At 34.1% G+C, this 22214-nt stretch overlaps 2 protein-coding genes across 2 annotated transcripts; both read right to left on the minus strand.

The window, feature by feature from the left end:
* Positions 1-10745: 10745 nt before the first annotated feature.
* Positions 10746-11481, minus strand: IDA (Putative membrane lipoprotein). Its single transcript, XM_022054352.2, has one exon. It carries the CDS (start codon positions 11327-11329, stop codon positions 11027-11029), a length of 303 nt encoding a protein of 100 aa, XP_021910044.1. The 5' UTR covers positions 11330-11481; the 3' UTR covers positions 10746-11026.
* A 3008-nt stretch (positions 11482-14489) lies between these two features.
* Positions 14490-17831, minus strand: LOC110823866 (piriformospora indica-insensitive protein 2-like). Its single transcript, XM_022054363.2, has 2 exons — positions 16797-17831; positions 14490-15817 (listed from the first exon to the last, which is right to left on the minus strand). Exons 1-2 carry the CDS (start codon positions 17007-17009, stop codon positions 14594-14596), a joined length of 1437 nt encoding a protein of 478 aa, XP_021910055.1. The 5' UTR covers positions 17010-17831; the 3' UTR covers positions 14490-14593.
* Positions 17832-22214: the final 4383 nt, after the last annotated feature.

Raw genomic sequence — 22214 nt, forward strand, 5'->3', positions numbered from 1 at the left:
TTGAAGACTTGTCCAAAATCTGGAGGTGAAACGAGCATCTCGATCCGAGACTACTGATACAGAGATTTCATGAAGTCTAATAATTTTTTTAATGTATAATATGACAAGTTTATCTAGAGGATCTGCAGCTTTAATTAGTAAAAAATGGGATGACTTCGTTAATCAGTCTACTATTACCCAAATCATATCATGATTCAGTTTGGTTCTAGGTAAACCCATCACAAAGTTCACAGTGATTTTTTTCCATTTTCACTCTGGAATTGGTAGGGGTCGGAGCAGTCCCCTTGACTTTTGGTGTTCAGCCTTAATCCTCTAATATGTGAGACATTTACCAACAAATTCTAAGATATTTTTTTTCATCCCAATCCACCAATACCAATATCATAAATTTTTATATATTTTAGTGATGTTTGAGTGTATGGTAGACCTAGAATTATGTGCTTCTTCTAAGATAAGTCTCCTCAAATTAGGGTTATCAAGAATGCACAACCTTCCTCTTAATTGAAGCAACCTATCATTGTGTATTCTGAAGTCAGGCCTTAAACCCTGTTCAGTTTCATTCTTCAAGGTCCCTATAGTAGTATTAGTTTTTTTGAGTATTTTTAATTTTTTGAATCAATACTGCCTCGATTCTGAAACTGCTATGTACATTCCTCGTTTGTGAACACCCCATTATAATTCTTGTAGGATCTCTAGAGTCTTGCATTCAGAAGCTATCAGTTTTACGATCATACTGGAGGTATTGCGACTCAGTGTATCAGCCACCACATTTTTTTCCCTAGATGGTAAGATATCTTACAATCTTAGTCCTTAATAAGATTCATCCATCTACGCTGTCACATGATCAATTTCCTATGCATGAAGAGATATTTAAGACTCTTATGATTAGTATAAATCTCAAATGTCTCTCCATGTAGATAATGACGCCAGATCTTAACGACATGTATAATTGCAGCCAATTCCAAGTCATGGGTCGAGTAATTACATTCATGGTTTTTCAATTGTCTTGATTCGTAGGCAATAACTCTATGATTTTAGATTAACACACATCCTGAACCCTAACCTGATACGTCAGTATACACTGCATAACCCATTGATCCACTTGGTAGTGTTAGTATTGGAGCCGTCACAAGTCAATTTTTGAGTTCTTTAAAGTTATTTTTACAATCTGAGCTCCATTCAAACTTAGTATCTTTTTTAGTAAGCCGGGTAAGAGGGGTTGCAATCTTAGAAAATTCCTTCACAAATCGGAGGTAGTACTCAGCCATACCCAAAAATTTTCGGACACCCTTCACAGTAGTGGGACGTTCCAATTCCATTATAGGCTCTACTTTTTCCAGATCCACAACTACTCCATCCTTAGAAATCACATGATCTAAAAAGGTGATCTATTCAAGCCAGAAGACACACTTACTCCATTTCGCATATAACTTTTATTTTCTAAAATTTTTCAGAACTTGACTTAAGTGTTCAACATGTTCTTCTCGACTCTTGGAGTAAATCAATATATCATCAATGAACACAATAACAAATTGATCTAATTAGGGCTCAAACATTCGATTCATCATGTCCATAAATACTGCTGAAGCATTCGTCAATCTAAAATGTAAGACCAAGAATTCAAAATGGTCATACCTGGTTCTAAAGACGGTCTTTGAAATATTCTCGAGTTTAATCTTCACTTGAAGGTAACAGGATCATAAATCAATCTTGGAAAAGATTTGGGCCATTTGCAATTAGTCAAATAGGTCATCAATTCTGGGCAAAGGGTATTTATTCTTGATGGTGACCCAATTTAGTTGTCTGTTATCAACACACATTCACTTGGTTCCATCTTTCCTATTGGTAAATGTTACAGGAGCACCATAAAGAGAAACATTAGGACGAATGAATTCTTTCTCTCAAAGTTTTGTTAATTACTTCTTTAATTCTTCTATTTTAGCTCTCACCAGTCTGTAAGGAGCAATGGGGATTGGTTGGATGCCTGGTTGTAAATCTATAGAAAATTCTATGTCACAGTCTGGAGGTAACCCTGGAAGTTCATCGAAAAATATATCTGGATACTCTCGAACCACCAACACATCATAAAATCAATCTCCTTATCTTTATCACCTACCACGTCAACCTCTATATGTTAGGTTCAATAAGTTATACAATTTAAATAACCATAATATATTGTAAATGATATCGTTCAATTACAAAATAAAAATTTATTCATTAAGGATATTAAATACAATCTTCTTGTTATGACAATCTAAAATCGCATAACGAGCTGTTAGCCAGTCTATTCTTATAATTACATCAAAATTCCCCATATCTAAAAGTACAAAATCTATTTTTAATTCCCTACCAACTATCTCTATTATGCAATTTTTATAGATAACATCATAAACTAACGCCTTCGTGCTTGGTGTGGATATCATCAAGATATTCTCCAAATAAACAGGTGTAACACTCAATCGTGGTGCAAAAGTATGTGACACGAATGAGTGTGTGGAACCAGGATTTACTAATACTTTGGCTAAGTTCTTTGAGATAGGATACATACCTTGAACCATATTTGGGTTTGGTTCAGCATCTGATGCCGTAAGGGTGTACACTCGTCCCTGTATTTGAGCTTCTGGTTGTTCTTTCATAAGTGAAAATTTGCGAATTAGATGTTGTTGGTTATCATACTTGAAATAAGATCGAGTGACACGATAACAAGGTTGATTACCATGATTTTTTCCACAAGTACGACAGGTCGATATCTTACCAGGAGTTGATGATTGTCTAGGGGATATCTCTGTTACCATTTTGGGCCTTTTATCTTATGAACCAAACCCTAGAATCGGCCTTCTTGGAGGTACAAAAGGTCTAGAACTGCCTGCTCTTAAGGATGAGCCTCTAAGTTTTTTTTCCTACTATCTTTGCCTTTGCTAAGACTTCATAATAGGTACTCAATTTTAGAACTGTAAGGGAATTCTGGATCTCTGGACGTAGCCCCAACTAAAATTTTCTTGCCCTCTATTAGTTAGTATGGCTGGAGCAAAATGGGTTAACTCAATAAATCTTTGAGCATATTCAACTACTGATAGGTTCCCCTGAGTGAGCTGCATGAACTCTAACTCTTTAGGGTGTCAGAGTCGTGCTGGAAAGTATTCAGCATTGAATGCCCCCAGAAATCTCTCCTATGTGATGGGAATAGGTAAGGTAGTCTGTCTAAATTTCCACCAGTGGTCAGCTTCACCCACAATCAAGGAGGTAGCCAGGATCACTTTCTGCTCAGAGGTCAACCCTAAAACTTAGAATGACTTTTCAATTTCTTTCAACCATCCTTCAGCTTTAATAAAATTTTTGGTACCAACAAATGTAGGAGGATAGAGTCTCATAAACTTTCTATGATAATTTGGATCTATAACAACTGGTTTTGGATTGTATGGAGCCAATATTGGAGGTGGGCCAAGTATCTCTTTTATAGGCTTGTTAATAAGCTCCTCTGCCATGTGGTACAACCGATCAATGTGTTCCCGTAAAGACATATAATTGGGATGTTGCTCTGGTGGAGTTCATCCATATCTCATCTTACAACCCTTCGTATAGAAAAGAATAAATTAAAATATTCCTACTTTTCAACATGCCAAATGTTGAAAGAAATCACATTTAAACTTTAAAACATCATGCATAAGGGATGGTTCTAAGAACGTGGGCTCCGATACCACCTGTAACTCCCCGAAAACTCATATGAGGCGTAATTTCTACTCATGTCATTTTTATGCAATGGTCCCACAAAATATACATATCAAAATTTATCATACAACCTAGCATCCCATGTAACATAAACATTAATTATATATACAAAACATGAGGTTAAAATTTAGAATTTAACAAAACAAAATGAAAAATTCTCGAATATACACAAAATATACAAAACATGAACATTTTTTATAAGTTCTACTCGTCTAGCAACAGTTTTGGCTCTTTTTTCTCATCTGCAAAATATTAAGGTTAAATTTAATGAGTTTTACCAACTCAATAAGTATTTTCGTCCTCTAAACCTAGATAAGATTTCATGTAAAATATAGTATGAGACAAATGCAATAGGGATGTTTTAATGCAAAATTCATTTATTATTTTCACCACTTCACATGTTTCTGATCGAATTTCTGAATTCTCTCGAATATTATATACAATCCTTAAATTTATATTCACATACTCTCGAAAGACCATATATACACTCGAATATCAATCATCATCTCGAAATATAATCACATACACACGAAAGATCACATATACAGTCGAAAGATCATTTCTAAGGTTTTATCGTGCGATGCCACTTACCTTGTCATTGAGGAGAGGCGAAATTGATCCCCCCATTGCATGGATAACACACACACACAAATCTTACAATATTCATAGCATGTACATTCGCTAGATGACCCACACTCACAAATATTTATCTATGTTTGGATTAAGTTTTAAACTCCATCTATGTGCAGGTTCACCATGCCTGCTGAACTTCAGCCACACACACACACTCTCCTCCTCAATTCAGACTAAATGAAAAGTCATTTAGGGTCCGTACTCTAATTATTCATATTTTTTATTTCTGATTTTTTATTTATTTTACTCTCATTCCCCTTCCTCTGAAATTTAATTTAACTGATCGTTTCACAACCATAATTATTTTTTTCCTTTTTATTTTTACTTTCTTATATTATTTTATTTTATTTTTCATCTTTCCACTTAATTAGGAATTTCTTTGAAATTCTAAATTCATTTCTCATCACAGTCCAAGTATTCATCAGTCTTTTGGGTCTATTTTTTGGTTTCATCTCCTCATAAATTTCAATTGCTTATGTTTACTGGTTATAGATTTGGCTTTTGTTCTTCATCAAAAATTGGGTCAGTATCCGTTCAAATTTTAAAATATCACAATTTTATAAAATACATGCAATTTTTAAAATTTGAATCTAGTTGAGAATTAGAAATACTTACACTTTTATACTTTTTTCTGAATCCGCTTAATATTCTAATTTCCGTATACACATGACATAATTTAATTAATATACTTTTAAATACTAAATAAAATTAATTTAATCAAAATTACGGGTTTTAACGACAATCCAATCGAATATCCGAAATTGTCAGGATCTGTACCTGGAAAACCTTTCGACTTTTCGTTCGGTGGATCAAATTTTTATTTTTTAGGAAAACTATTCAGTTTTTCAAACGGCGAATCGAAATCCCCACGGCTTCCGCAGGTGGGTGGGTTTTCCAATTCCCAAGAAAAACTCTTCGGTTCCCGTGCGAGTGGGTGACCCAGCCGAGCTCTCTTGGCTAGCCCGACACCAACCCCATCCCACCACCGCTTAGACCACCACAAAAACACGAAAACAGAATAGTTTTACCTTCAGTACAAGTAATTCGGTCTCGATTTAGCTCCCGATTATCTTCTCTTAGTCACCCCACGTCTCTCTAGTTTCTGAACCTGCACACACACACATGAATACCCGTTTGGTAAAAAACACACACCAAAAGAGGAAACAAAACGCACCTGGCTCAGGTGGGATGTTCGAAATAGCCTCGATTTTGGATTTCGTCGTCACACGGTGCTCCTCGGTCGCGATTTCCCTTGCTTCCCTTCTCTTTAGCTTTTCGTCTCTGTGACTCTTTCTCTTCTACTCCCTCTTGTGCAGTCGTTGGCTTTCCTCCTCTTCCCACTCAGCCATGCTTTTTTTCTTCCCTTATTCTCTTTTCTTCTCCCTTCCCCTCTTCCTTTCCGACCTCTCTCTTCTTTCCTCTCTCTTTTCTCTCTCTCGGCTTCCCCGTGCAACACCCTCTCTTTTTTCTCTCCCTGATCGCCCCTCTTTCCTTCTCCCTCTCTCTTTTTCAACTTCTCTCCCAAATGAAAAAAACCTTAATCTCTTTCCCTTTTATACCCGTTCCCCCTGCCGTTAGATCTCATAAGCTCGATCTGGGCCATCCGCTTTCTTTTAAATCTCCTCTAGCAGTCAGATCTAGGCCATCCATTTTTCTGATTTCCTTTGCTCCCTTCCACATTTCGTTATTTATGTTTTTACCCCTCATTTTCTTATATGCTTTCATTTAGGTCCTTGAAATTAAATAAAAACCCCCAAAATTGTAAAATTCTTTCATTTAAATCTTAATTGTAATTTTATTGATTTATTTTACATTTTTTAATTTTTTTTGGGTGGATGTTACAAAGTAATTTTATGGACTTAAATGAAAACAAGTAAGAAAAGGGGGATAAAAATATAAATAAATAGAAGTGGAAGGGGGCAAAAAGAAATCAAGGAACGGATGGTCCTAATCGAACCGTTTAAGGAGATCAAATGGGTGAGATTTAATCTAGAATGGATGACCCAAATCGAGCTAGCAAGATGCAAAGGTTGGGGCAGACGGATATAAAAAAAGAATAATTTAAGATTTTTTTTTCATTTGGGTGAGTACCCGAAAAAGTGAGAGGAGGAGAGAAAGAGGTGAATTGATCGAGTGAGAGGGAAAAGAGGAGATGGTTGCGTGGGGGAGCCGAGAGGAAGAAAGAAGGAGAGGAAAGGAAGAGAGAGGCTGAAGAAGGAGAAAAACAAAGTGGTCGAGCAGGAGATGGAAGGCGAAGTCGAGAACAGCCATCGCAAGGGAAGGAAAAGGAATCAGCCTAAGACGTCGTGCAACGGCGGAGACCGATGCGAGCGAGGTAAAAAGGGTTCGTTTGTCATCTTTTTCCCCCCTATTTTTCTTTCAATCTTTTTTTATTTTACATTAATCGATTTTTTAGGCATGAAAATGATCATTCCAATTACAAGCAAGTAAGGGAGCCGCAGGGTGGTAGAGAGAAAACCATTGGGAGCCAAATCGAGGCCGAATCGCCTCACACTGGGAAGGTAAATCTTTGTTTTATGTTTTTTATGTCTATTGAGTGACAAGGAGCAGTGGTTGGGTGTCGAGTTGGCCGTGCAAGCTCGGCTTAGCCACCCACCCGCGCAGGAATCGAGGAGTTTTCCTCAGGAGTGGAGAAACTGACCCACCCGTAAAAGCTGAAGGGTCTTCCTCGGGAATGGAGATCAAATTTACCCTTTTCAGATTCTGATTCACTGCTCGGGAAGCTGAAAAGTCTTTCTCGAGTACAAAAATCTGATCTACCGAACGGAAAGCCTAAAGGTCTTCCTTGGGTATGGATCTCGATATTTTTGGGTATTCCGTTGGGTTGTCATTGAAACCCGTAATTTCAGTTAAGTTAGTTTTTTTTTAGCATTTAAATTATATTAATTAGTTTTTGTCGTGCACGAACATGGAATTAGGACGTTTATGTGGATCCAGAAAGATTGTTGCATATGAGTGTAAGTATTTTTTATTTTGAATCTGAATTCAGATTTTGAAATTTGCATGTATTTCACTAACCCATTTTTGATGAAGAACAGAACCCGAACATATAACCAATGAACCTAAGCTATTGGAATTTATGAGGAGATGAAACCAGAAAACAAACTCAAAGGCTGAGGAATATTTGGACTATGATGAGAAATGGATTTTAACCTAAAAAGAAATTACTAATTAAGTAGAAAGTTGAAAAAGAAAATAAATAACATAAATAAATGAATAAAAATGAAAAAGATTAATTATGATGGTGAAACGATCAATTTAAATAAAATTTTAGAAAAAAATAGAATGAGAGTAAAATAAATGAGAAATAAGAAATGAGAGGATGCGAGTGATTAAGGTATGAACCCTGAATGCCGTTTCATTTTGTCTGAATCGAGGAGGGGAATGTGTGTGGCTAAAGTTCAGCGGGCATAGTGAACTTGCACATGGATAGAGTTTAAAACCTAATCCAGACGTAGATAAGTGTTTGTGAGTGTGGGTCACCTACCAAATATATCTGCTGAGGCGATTATGAGATTTGTGTGTGTGTTATCCATGCGATGAATGGATCCGTTTCACCTCTCCTTAAAAATGACATCGCGTGATGAAAATCTTAGAAATGATCTTTCGAGTATATATGTAATCTTTCGTGTTTATGTTGTTATGTTTTGAGATTAGGATTGATATTCGAGAGTATATATGAGTTCTTTCGATAGTATGTGGATATACATTCAAATATTGTAAATGATATTCGAGAGAAATTTAGAAATCTGATTAGAAATATTTGAAAATGGTGAAAATAATAAATAAACTTTGCATTAAAATATTACTACTGCATTTATCTCATATTGTGTGTTTACATAAAATATTATATATATTGAAAGAACAAAAATACTTATTGAAATGGTGAAATTTATTAAATTTTACTCTGATATTTTTTAGATGAGAAAAAAGAGTATGAACCATTGCCAGACGAGTAGAACCTGTAAAAAGATTATTGTTTATGTACATTTTGTTTATATTCTAAAAAATTTCGTTTTGTTTTGTTAAACTTTAAATTTTAATCTCTTGTTCTGTATATATAATTATTATATATATATCATATGGGATGTTAGGTTATATGATAAATTTTGAACTATGCATATGTATATTTTGTAGGTCTATTGTATGAAAATTATATGAGTAAAAATTATGTTTCATATCGAGTGTGGGGTGTTACATATTTAGACCAAAATTTTTAAATATATTAACGAGTAATTTAGATTTTTATCATAAAAAATAACATATTTAAGGAAAAATTAGGAAGGAATTTTTGTGTTCTCAGTAATATGAAAATTTTACAAACTTATAAGTTGTTTTTATCCAACACAAAAACTAAGTTAAACACCCTTCAAATGGCAAAGAGGTCATGGAATCATCTAATAATTTTTAAAATAAGGGCATGCATTTTTTATTTTTATTTTTTAAAAAAATGTAGCAATCTAATAATTAAAATATGATTTAAACCACCAATATATCTTTAGTTAAATAGTTGTATAATCTCTTATTTCATTAAAAAAAAAAATTATAGGTTTAACTGTACTTTTTGTGTCATGTCTAATTAATTTATATTATAAATGTTAATTAGATAATTAATTAATACATATATAAATTTACTATAAAAAATAAAATTTAAATGGTCTTTGAAAAAAAAAAGGCACCATAATATTTGACTACCAAAATTCACATTTCTTTGGGATTTTCGCCCTTTTAAGCTTTTCAGAACAAGTTTACCTTTCCAAAGAAATTAGAGGCTAATCGATGTTAATCTCCATGCATGCAATCTGACCCACCATTCGAATTGTATCGTACATATATTTATACATACATACATATATATATATATATATATGCGCCAAATAAAGTCAGCCCGAATATACCAACCTCTATATTCTCTTCCTCCTGTTTTTGATTGATACACAGCCATTAATTAATTGTAGACTGAATCACTGTTCTCTTCTTTTAATTCTTGTTAATTTCTGAAATTTTTAATCACATTTTATTATTATGCGATCTGAAATTTATTTAAACTTAGATTTTTACGTAGTACTGTTTAATAATGACAGAACAGGAATTGAAGTAGATTGAAAAGAAATCACAACACAATATATAACTATAAAAAATTACTAATTGAACCATCAAAAGCAGACTTGTACGTGCCACTAAGTCAATAACATCTTTGTCAACACACACACACACACACACACACACACATATATATATAGCTAATTATATGATATTACTAGTAGTTTAATAAGTGTACGAAAATAAAAAATTAATAATAATAAATGAATAAACAGAATGCAGCATAGGATGATGGGCGTAGTTTAACTGTCCCCATAAAATAAGATGAGAAATGGGACGGTGGCACTCCGTACAAATATTTTATTTGCCAAAGACAATTGAAGGGTGTGAGAGGTTCAAATATATGGGGGTGTATGTATATAAATATATTATAATATATGTGAGATGAGATCCCTGGCCTTGATTCAGCTGTTCTCTACATACATTTCTGATATTTGTGATTTTGTGGGTCAATTTCCCAGACACTATTACACCCATGAATTTCATTCCATGCTTAATTAATTTAATAATATAATTTCTTGTGTAATCAAACTCATCCATGTTACTCCAATTGAAAAATCATCCCATGTGGTCTAAATCTACTGCAAACCCATTTCGAGGAACACGTGTGACATTTGAATTTGATTTAAGTTTAAATTAAACCCATTTTGGAGATTGAATTAATTTGTCATCTTTACCTAATTAAACATTAATCATCTTTTATGATGACATCACAAAGCAAATAATCATAACTCAAAACTAACTCCTTTAATCTTCTTTTGAAAAAAAAAAAAACTAGTAGAACGAAATAAATGTTGAAACCACGGGGATGATGATTATCATGAATTAGTCAACTTTACAATCATAAATACTGCGAGATAACAAATCAGAGGGAGTTATAAGTTGCACCCAATTTACAGATGAATTCACACGTAGAATAAAATAATATATTTTACATTTTACTTTTTGTACTTTTTAATATTTATTTTATTATATATCAATAACGTTTATAAAATCTGCCCACTCATATTTGCATGAGCAGCCAAGAACATGCATATCAGTCGCGTTGAATCACGAGATGGACTCGGAAAAGATGGTGGGGCAGTCGGGTGTGGCCTTGCCCCAAGGCAATTTACTTCTATGACTTTCTCTCATTACCATTCTATGCTTCTATTCTACAGTTCATTAAACTCAGTTCCAAATCCCAATATTCAAAAGAAGCAGAAAGATGATCATATTAACCCATTCTTCCGAATAATTTAAAATGTATAAGTAAAAAATTTGAATTCACGGAATAGGCTCAATCCATTCAATATGATTATTTACTACATATATTAACTGGTATCAACTTAGCAACTTCATACATATATCTCTCTCAATAGGGCAATCTAATAATCTATCGTGTATATATATATGTACACTATAAGTATCACCAGAATCACAAAGAACAAAACCTTTGCAACTCTTCCGTATTCATCATAAAATCTCAACAACCCAAAAGACAAAAATCAAAACCCATTTCAAGACAAAAGGTATGTAGTAAAATAATAAAAAGAAAAATTCAATGTAGTGGAGTAGAATGAATGAGAGAGTTGTGTCTCTTAGATGGACCAGAGGGCGGTACAAGCCCTTTGGGTAAGAAGTTGAACAATTGCTCTTTATATACAAAGCTTGTCTTGTCCCAGCTTCTGTGATTCTCTGCATTCGTCGTAACCTTTGTCTCCTCCTTCATCGTTACGCCGAGCCTTGTAGCTTCACAAGAACCCAAAAGAAGGAGCAAAACCAGACACAGAGTGAACAGAAGCTTTCTTTGCATAGGCCTAAAAGATGAAGAAGATGAAGAAAAGGAATAAGGAAGAGACATTGTTCAATATGAAGCCGTTTTGGGGAGATGGGTATAGCGGGGAGATAAAGGGAGAGGTTTTCTCTGACTTTTAAGTGAGAGAGAAGGCAACGGATGAAGTATATATATTATGTACGTTCATGGAGGCAAGAAGGAAAAAGTTTGGCAATTGGGTTTATGCGGAAAAAGAGTAGAGAGAAGTAAATCGCACGCCAAAGATTATTTTATATATTAGATATAATATATATATAACTTATTATAATCATTATTTAATTTAAAAATTTCTTGGGTAGGAAGATATGTCAACGATTGAAAATAATACCAAAACTAAACGACTTGGAGCTTCTTTCTATTTGGTGCCGGCTAAGAGAGTATTAATTACTTGATATATATATATATATGTACGAAAAATGAGAAAATAAATTAATTTATTATTTTAATTTCTCCTGTTTACATTATTTGTTTTTCCATTCGAATTGAATACGTATTTTGGGGTCAATATTTAGGAAGAAATTTCTTTGAAACTGTGGCTGCTTGCTTGTGGGTATATTGAAATTAGACTTTTTTTGGCTCACATCAAATAATATATCAGATTTGCAGACATTAACGTGTACCTAGCTAGCTTTTTAATTAATGGCCAGCCCTCCCTGAGTTAATTCATCCCATATCATTTATTAGACTAATTTAATTACTTTGATTAATTTGGTGTCTTAGACTTGATGACAATAAGTAATCTATCGTCCACACATGAAAATGGAGTTTATAGACGGCAAGTATTGACACATAATTAAATATAGTAAAATGGGTATTAGTGAATTTGTGTCTGCACATTACTTAACACACATAATTTTATATATACACACACATACCTATCGAGTCTGGTAAGAGTAAGCTGGTGAATGTGACGGAGAAATGAGTAGTCAGTCATAAAAGAATGCCACCTCCCCCCACCATGAGGACTGTGTCAATATGACAGATTGCTGAAACTAATGCCACGTACTTTTCTGTTTTCTTTTAATAATGAAATTAATAAAAACATGACTCTTACTTTCCTTTTCTTATTTCAAGCAGGATTTTTTACTTTCCTTCTTCATATATCTTTCTTTTTTATTTGAAAAAATGATTAAAATTATATAACAAGTAAAAATTTCCACGACTTGGCACTTGCTTTCCTCTTCCTTTCTCGTGTTTGTTTTAGGAAACTAAACACTTCCTCAGCTTTCCTATTCAAAGATATTAGAATTTTTCAAAAGCAATAAAATTGGATCCCAATTTCTCAAACCCATATATAATAAACACAAGAAAATTCCCATACACATGAATAAATTTTGTATTTATAAATGTGATAAATATGAAATAAATTAAAATGTAATTCCAATTAGAGAAGGGAATCAATCGTTTGCGTATGAAGCTGAGACAAGAAAGGGAAGCCTAATGGGGTCCATGTAATACTTATTTAAACATTCACCAGATGATCTGTATTTGGCTCAGAATCTCACTCTCCAATTACATCACCTTCAATTTAATTTCCACAACACCAATAATAATTATAATTACTTATAGTAAATACAATTGATTAATTAATTATAAATACATAAACAAAAAGTCTTCTCACCTCGTGCAGCAATATTTCAACGTGCACCCGGACCAACGACATATGTTGCAAACTTGACTAACCTTAATCTTAACCTTGATATAATTAACTTGCATTTTGACCTTGACTAATTAATTAATTAAAGAAAAATCACGATTTAGTTACTTAATTATTTGTTTATTGTAAAATAGAAAGGGTGGGGGGGGTCCGGTTTGAGGGATTTGAACAAAGAATTTGAGGGCGTTGAACATATGGGAGGCAGTTGTCAAGTGTAGTCGGTAGGCATTTTAATGATAACTAAATAATTCATTCGTTATTATTCTATTTTCTAATGTGAAAAATGTCAACTTGATATGCCAGATCTTGACCGTCCGATAGCAACGTTTTTATACTCATCTCATCTACCAAGACATTCCTTACATGTATGATCTAACCACTAACATTGGAATTTCATCACCCTAATAAAATAAAATAAAAGTCATATATTGGAACCACTTCAAATTATTTTATAATATGATTTAAATCCAAAGTCAGAATTAAATAGGGAATATGAGATTGAAATTGAACCAAACTGACCCGTTTACTAATTTTAACTGAACTGGACTAGGCCAAGAGATAAAGAGAAAAGTAATCAATCACCTTCTCATATCAGGCCTTATAGTTAATCAAAATGGGTAAATGGGCTGGCTGGCTTATGATTTGGTTCACCCCCAAGATATAATATTTATCAAGGCAGACCAAAGTATCCATTGATCAAAACCCAATACAAATCACTGCAAAATTTTTCAATTCAAAGTAAAATTCAGATTGGGAAATGATGCCCAATCAGTGAAGTTCAAAATCCTTCTTCCATTGTTTTTTTTTTTTCTTATTATTATAAGAAAAAGAAAAGCAAGGAACATTCAATTGAAAAGGTCAGAGAAGTTTAATGTAGTGCCCCCCCAAAAAAGAAATCAAGATAAAAGAAAACCATAGCAGCATAGAACCAAGAGAAAACCCAACTCAAGCTGACAAAAATGGCTTTTTTTACTTTTTCTCTCTTTTATATGGTCCCAACCCTATAATCCTCATCATCTTTAAACGTATGATCCAGACACCCATTTACTGAAACACTAACATAGCTATGGCAGTCTAATGGTCTCAACTACAAAACACAAATGATCCTGTGCCCTGTTGAAAAGTACAGCCTATCAGTCTTAACCATCCTCCCCACACTTCACTCTCATTGCATTAAAAAGTCATAACAGCCGTGCCTGTAAATTCCAGTAAATAATCCCCACATCAATTTTTTAAGCCTTTCTTTCCTCCCCAACTGCCAAAATTCCCACTTTTCAAAGCTTGGTTGGGGAAGGTTGATCTGTCCACTGCAAACCCAGATGAGAAAGTGGCTGGTCAAGCCATAAAACAAACAGATATTCATTGGGGAATTCTGTGGTGCGTACAGTAAAGCTTAAAGATATATCAAGTAAATATTGGTATTATTCGTAACTGGCAGAGGCAATCACCGATTATAGAGGTATGCCATGGAGGAGCTCTTAAGACAAGTTTAGTGTAAAACTATATGTGAAATATTGGTATTACTCACAATTGGCAAATGCAATTAGCTTTTCTTGTTAACGACTAAGAAACGAAAGATATGAGATACACCTAAAAAGGTTAATTTCTTCGAGACCTGCCATTACAAAGAAAGCCTATGGAAAATAATGCAAGTCTGGTAAGATCATAAATATCACAACCAGGAATATCCATGAAAACCCATTACACACGCGGCTTGAGAATCCCAAAGAAGTAATGGAAAAGGAACTTTGGTTCACGTTTCTATCAACCCATTTTGTTGTGTAATTTGGTTCACTCAAAGTAACTTCCTGCTGGCATGGCTTTACCCCATATGGTTTATAGTTGGTTGACATAACTCCAACTGGGTAACATAGGTTAGGATTGTTCCAGGCACCAAAGCGCCTCCCCATTTTCCTGTAAAACCACTGAGACAATTGAAGCTCTCCTGTCAGATTGTTTCCATTTATGTAGAGTCTACCAACAAGAGGCAAAGAAACCAATTTTGGCGAGAGATTGCCTGTAAGAAAGTTGTTACTAAGACCCAAAAATCTCAACTTCTTCAACTTGGCCATAGACTCAGGAATTTCACCTGTCAAGCCCAAGCTAGAGAGATCCAAAATTACCAAATCTTGAAGATATCCCCACTCTACACTCATCAAGTCTCCTCCTATTGAGTTGTTAGATAATACCAGCTCTGTCAAGGAATACATTTCTTGAAGAGCTTGGATCAAACCACCAGAAAACTTGTTGTTACTTAAATCTAAGAGAGTCAAATTCTTGAGATTTCCAATTTCTGTTGGTATCGTCCCCTGCAACTGGTTGTTACTTAGATCAAGCTTCAATAGCGAGGTCAACCCTCCAAGACTCATAGGTAAATGCCCGGATAGTGAATTCCTACTCAAATCGACGATTAACAGGTCAGGCAAATACCCAAAACTATCTTGAATCTCACCGGCGAACGAATTTCCAGCCAAGACTAGGCGCTTCAACTTTGTTAGGTTGCCAATATTTTGCGGCAACTGACCTGTTAAGCCATTTTCCAGTAGCACCAAAGATTGTAGCTTGGCGAGCTCACCAATGCTTGTAGGAACATGATCAATCAGACCGGGGTTTGATCGAAATTCCAGTGATTCTAAGCTGTCAGCAAGATTTAACCACTTCTTGTCAGGAATGGTTATTGGATGTTGGTGTGGTGACAAGAAGCAACTGAAGAAGGAGAGGAACTTGAGGTGCTTAAGTTCAAATAATTGTGACCTAAATTCCACATCTCCAGCACAAACAAGGGAGTTTTCATGCACAGGTCCAAAGCTTAAGGCAGTGACATACCAAAGGCCATCAAAGAGATCACAAGAAACACCCTGTGAGGGAAAACATCACAATCTCTATTATGAACTACTGTTAAAGATGCTAGTATCTATTCATTGATGAAAATCCAACATGTGAAATGACAATTATTAGATGATTCTAAGCGCTAATGGTCGATGAGTAATGACATTAAACATCCCATGTGCTGATGTGCACCAAGGTAAAACAACAATGCTCTGCACATGATAGTGAAGATGATTTTACACCGTTGAAAAAAAAATGGCTCTCCAGCTCTTAAGTCCAAACTGAACTTTTGTGCAATTCGGAATCATGATTTTAGGCCAAAAAGGAGAAAAGACTTAAAAATCTGCCATGCACACTGATATGTAGAACTCCAGATCAGTTCAAAGTAACAAAGTTATTGAAGGACATAAAACTTTCCAACTTAGACTGTTAAAATTAACAAAAGAGATGGTTGTATTCTAGTCAACTTTTCAGCAATTTTATCACCTTGGTGACAAATGATTGAAGCTCATATCGTCAGTGTGTAAAAGATTTACATGCATCTCATAGTTATGCTTGATGAACCTCACGCTTCCTCTCAACAACAAATACTTCAAATTGTTTCACTTTGGCTACTGCTAGTAGAGTACGTGAGTACCACCAATATAAAAAGCAGGCTCATGAGAACAACTAACCAATCAGAAAAATGCTTAGAGCTCCTTCAAAAGGTAACGCCTTTGTAACAACTGCATGTAATGCCAAAATAATAATATTTTGTGAACATCCCTAACACAAACTGCAAATTAAGATGTCTGGTAACATCATTCAGTTTTTTCCTCAGGTATCTTTTTGAGATGATTTTTTAAGTTCCAGAAGCCTACTACTTAAAGTGAATGCCCATTTACTCATTGAATTGAAAATTGATGTCAATATTCTTAAATGACAAAGAAAATGGAAAAGGAAGCCAATAAGAAACTTAGCAATGCAATTATGCAGATTCCAGAGGATTAAAAAGTAAAAAAGTAAAACCTGTATAGGAGTCCAGCCACAGGGATCTGGATAGAGATCTGAGCCATTCCACCAGTTTCCCACAAAGCCTTGTATGGCAGAGTACAGGGCTGCTTGTTCAGCTTTCTTCATTGGAGCCACATCAAAGTCTCCCTCTCCTTCACACCAGAGAACCAAACAAGATATGCAAAGAAGTAAAAAGAAGTGGTTGGTGATCATCATAAGCATCTTCATAGCTATATATTACAGCACAGCAGCCTTAAAAATTTCCAACCCAGAGAAGCAAACAAGAAGACTGGAACAAGTTAACTTTAACCAGAGAAAGGAAAAGGTATTAGCGAGCAGAGTGAAAGAAGTTGAGCAGAAGCCAAGTACTGAACATTCATTCAGGCAATCGAACAAAAATTGGTGTTTTCCTTTTCCTCCTTAGTTATAAGTGAGTCATTTCTCGTTTTCACTGATGAAGAAAACTGGAAAAAAGTGTGAGTGGGAGTATTTATCCAAGTAGGGAAAAGAAAAGACCGAAAAGATGTTTAGAAGAGTTGTAAACATGGAATGGGACCATCATTTATAAAACCCACGAAGTGTTTGATAGAAAGATCCAAAAGACTGTGAAGCCAGAAAGGGAAATGGAGGAGAGGGAAGGGAAGAGAAAGAAACAAAAGCCAAGTAATGAAAAGTTGGATCATTTTGCTTCTTTAATGTTTATAGAAAAGCTAAGGAAGCATTTAGCAGATAGAAACACAAGAGTTGAAGCTCGGTTCTCAAAGCAGAGAAAGTAATGGGTAATAAATGATAAGATGATGAAAAGAGGGCTGTAACTAGTAATCGAAGAGGTTCTGATTTGTGAAAGCGAAAGCAAGAGTTTATCTTTTTACTCTGCTTTGTATACCCATGTTGTGATTTCTTGATCTTATTAGGTTGTGATTATATATTACCATTTTCAAAAGTAATCTCACTAAAAAGAAATGGTGGTTGGGAGAAGAGTAAATGTTTGAGATGATGTTTTGTTAAGTACTTGGTAGGAGGATTAGATAGGGTTAGGGTTTCAGGGGGATAATGAGGAGGAGGAGCAGGAGGAGGGGACCATTTTGCTAATGGAAGTAAGTGATGCATGTAAATGCATGCAAGACAAAGTTGGTTCTTTTTTTTTAATGAAAAAAAAATGTATTTTCCTGTGTGTGTATGTTGCTGAAGAGATCAGAGAGTGAAAAGACAAAACAGCAATTGAGGCTGCAAAAAGGTTCTTACTAATTTCCTGTTTGGATTATGGCAAAATAAGTCACAACCCAACTGCCTTATTCTCTTGCCTTCCTCTCTACTCTCTTAACTCAGTCTATCTTAAAAAACTATACAATTTGCTCACTGAGTCTTTTATGAAAATTAGATTATTAATTATTTTTTAGCTAAATAATCGCTACTGTTTTTGAAGAAATTATAGATTTATTACTTAATTAATAAAATATATGAATTTTAATTTTGAAAAAAAGAATTGAGTAATTATTAAATACTATTGTTGGTGAGTGTTTTTGTATGAGTAAGGGGGGAACAGAGGGGATTATTATAAACCTCATGTATTCTCTTTATTAATAGTTTAAAATTAAATTTAATTAAATTCTCTCATTCCATATGAAATGTAATTTAACAAATTATTTTTAGTGAAATAAGATTATTTTTCACTTAATAAATAAACTTATTATTGTTATATTAATAAAAATTTTATTATATTTTACTCCGTACAACTAAGTAAGAAAATAATAAATAATATTATTGTCGAAATAATTATATACTATATTATTCAATTCAATTAACTTAATATATAGTAAACGGCAATTAGATATGTGTCATTTATACGATAATAATAATAATAACAATAATAAATAAATATTTTATTGAAAAATTAAAAAATCAAGACTTTGGGTTCAATGGTAACAAATAATCACAAAATATAAAAAAAAAAACATGATTATTAGCATAGTGGGTAGAGGAATAATTACAAATATATTTTCATTTTATAAAAATTAATATTATTTATTAAAAATAATAAATGAATTGAAATTATGCACCATGTAAAGATTAAAGGAACTTCCCAAACCATAGTTATAAAACTTGTGAGACAAGGTAAATAATTACACATGAATAGTTTGCCATTAGGAAGAACTATATATCCCCTACTCTTGTGAACAATTCATTTGAATCATTCTTTTAGTGGTCAACAAATAATAAGGCAATAATAATTGACATCCAATAATTAGAATCAACTTGAGATTAGGTGGTATATTTCTTTAATTCCATTGAAAGAGGTTAACTCTAATTGTTCTCTTTAGAGTGTGTCCTCCTCCTTATAATAGATAGATTATTAAAAAATAAAATAAACCTAATTTCATTAGTTTAATGTACAGAGAAGATTAAAGATTAATATAAATATTATTATTTTATTTATTAATTTGAATTTAATAAGATTTTATTTTTAATTTAAATTAATAAATAAAATCAGATTTAGTTCATATTTATTTTTAAATATAATGTAATTGGTGAGAATTCATTTCTTAAAAGATTTAGTTCATTTCATCTTTTATATTATGACAAATTATTTTTAAAAAATTTAAATTTTATGTAAGTCTATTTAAACATATTTTAAATTATTAATTTTGGAGATAATAAAATCAATAGAAATTTAAGTTTTTTTTTTCATCTAAAAAACCCAAGAGAGAGGTTTACTATATTTAAAGGTATTGTGTTCTCCTATTTTTTTATATTTTTATATTAAATGAAATGAAACTCCCAGTAATTAAAAATAAATTAACCGTAACACCCCAATCCTTTTCTTTTTTTTTTTTAATTTTAATTTAATTTTTATTTTTTTGGAAATAATAATTTTGTAATTATTATATAAATATAATGATTAATTATATAATAATATATTAAATTTAATTTAGTTTAATTTATTTTATTGGAAATAATAATAATAATAAAGAGTAAAAATTATTTAGAGATTTAATTGAAAATAATTTTGAGAAAAAGTGGTGAAAATTTGAGTTTTGTGAGTATTTTTGAAAGAAAAATTGAAAATTATGGATCAAAATACAATTTAGAAAAATTACACCCCGTCAAAAACACGCACGGACGGCCTAGATTGCACGCGCACGAACGACCCAGATTGAATCGCGCACGGACAGCCCAGATTGCATCGCGATGAATGGTCCAGATTGAATCGCAATGGACGGCTTAGATTAAAAGCAAATAGTTGTAAATAATCTCATCTACACCCAAACCCTAACCCTAGCCACCAGAGCTACTCGCCGAAGAAGACAGCCAAGCTGCTGGGGAGCCAACCGCCGCCACCCGCCGCCGCACCGGAGTAACTTCTGACCGCCAAAGGAGGTAAAAATTCTCCCATTGGCTCAGAATTCGATTCTAAACCCACCTATGGTTAAATTGGAGCAAAAACACAGGCCAATTGGCCGGAAAACTGCCGTCGCAGGTTGTCTCAGTTTTTGCCTCCGATGAGTCCCTTCCTGATTCCCATTTGATGTAATTTTTCTACCATTGTGACCACCGTTTCCTCCTCTATAGGTTGACCGGAGCAAAACACCAAACTACGACGCAAGTTGGGGGAGCTGCCGCAGCGGAGAGTCCCACCGCTAGTAAGTTTTGATTTTCTGTGTTTTTTCAGCCCACCGAGGGCCCTAGGGGTGTTTTCTCACTGGAACCAATGCAAGTTTGGCTGAATTCGACCGAAAACAGCCAGAAACAGCTAACCTGAGGTAGATCACCGCCGTGTCAGAATTTTAAAATTGGTTAAGTAGGCCATGAGTCTGATTTTTGAGTTGTTTGGGACATGTATAGGTACTGTAAGCACGTTTCAATTCCCGAAAAAAAAATTAAGGAATCCAGAGACTGCCTGTAGGTGCAGTGAAAATCTGGATTTCGACGTCGAATCAGGTAAGGACCCCTCACCCTATTTCCTATCATAGGATTGAAGTCTGAATAAATGATAAAACTGTATTTTGTACAAATTGAGTAGATATGCATAACTAATTATGGTTGCTAATGGAACCCGAATCGGACATATTTCTCTGTTAGTTCCTATTTGATTTATTTTACAGTTTAAATGTATTATGGTATCTGAGTTATTTATTCTATGGTTTTGAATGCATGAATCACTGTTTACTTCACTACTGCTTGATTTTGTGAATCTAAGATATGCTTGCCTTATTGGATGCACGTTACTTGTTTAAGTATTCATGTTTGAATGAGTAACGGAGACTAAGAAAAAAATAGGAAAGGGATGCGAATTGATAATTGGATAAGATGACAGCCTCACTAGATATCCTAGGAGATGGTGGACGGATCGGGTCCATAAGAAACCCTACCGGGAACGTTGTCTCATACCGGACGGGGTATGGAGACTTTAAATGGTTTGGTGCTCATACTGGACGGGGTATTGGGACGGCCCATTTCACCCTCATATCGGATGGGATATTGAGGTTTATTGTTTGGCGCCCCTACCGGACAAGTTATGGAGTCGGTCCTGAAAATTAAATTTGTTAAAGGAATGGTTCATGTGTAGCGGGGACCCCTATGGATCTCCATGGATACTAGTAGGCTGATGAAAAGAGGGCAACTGTTGTTTGATGATTGAAATATAAAAGTGTGACATGTGCTATATTACAGATTTTGTATGAATTCATGATATTTATGATGTTATTATTTCTATATATCGTTTTTTATAAATCTCATTGAGGTAAATAGATGGTAAATTGTTCGATTATTGATAAATAAATTTGTTTAAAATTTGTACTCCATTAGTTGTTTTTTATTTTTTAACAACCTTTACTTCTGTGACGGTGAATAGTGTGATGTTCTTACTGGGCAAGTGTATCTCATTCTTTATTTAACCATTTCATATTAGGAGGATTTGGTTCCCGAGCCCGATCCACAAGAGAACGGCGAGTAGATGCTAGATGTCTTATAGTTTTCTTTATACTTCTTTCATTTATAGTATTTCTTTTAGAGAACTTATTCTTTGATATTGTTTAGTATTTTTAAGTTATTGTGTAATGGATATTAACCTAAATCTTTTATTTCGTTTCTGCACTCAGATTATTATATATATTTCTTTTTGAATTTCTGAGGTCGTTATAGTTGGTATCAGAGCTGCGTTCCTCGAACTCGTTCCTTACACAATGATACTTAGAGAAACACTAAACCAATGAATTATTACTCAATCATTCCTTGTGAAATACAGGTACGAAGAGATGAGAAGAGGAAGACCCCCACTAAATCGAGTAGCCCGGGATGGTTCGCTTCGAAAAGATGTCGACAAAATATCTGAGATGCTGGAGAGACTCATTGCTGCCCAGCAGGGCCGAGAGGAGAGAAGGGAGCTACCTGACCCTCCCCCGCTGCCACAGGTTGAGCCACCACTGCAGCGAG

The sequence above is a fragment of the Carica papaya genome, chromosome 2 (assembly GCF_054855325.1).
Source record: "Carica papaya isolate Zhongbai chromosome 2, ASM5485532v1, whole genome shotgun sequence".
NCBI classification, from domain to species: Eukaryota; Viridiplantae; Streptophyta; class Magnoliopsida; order Brassicales; family Caricaceae; genus Carica; species Carica papaya.

Excerpts from the sequence above, each read along its gene's own strand:
- LOC110823866 (XM_022054363.2), bottom strand. The coding sequence starts at position 17,009 with ATGAAGATGCTTATGATGATCACCAACCACTTCTTTTTACTTCTTTGC. Across the intron at positions 15,818-16,796 it reads GTGGCTGGACTCCTATACAG|GGTGTTTCTTGTGATCTCTT; the intron begins GTTTTACTTTTT and ends TTTCCCTCACAG.
- IDA (XM_022054352.2), bottom strand. The coding sequence starts at position 11,329 with ATGTCTCTTCCTTATTCCTTTTCTTCATCTTCTTCATCTTTTAGGCCT.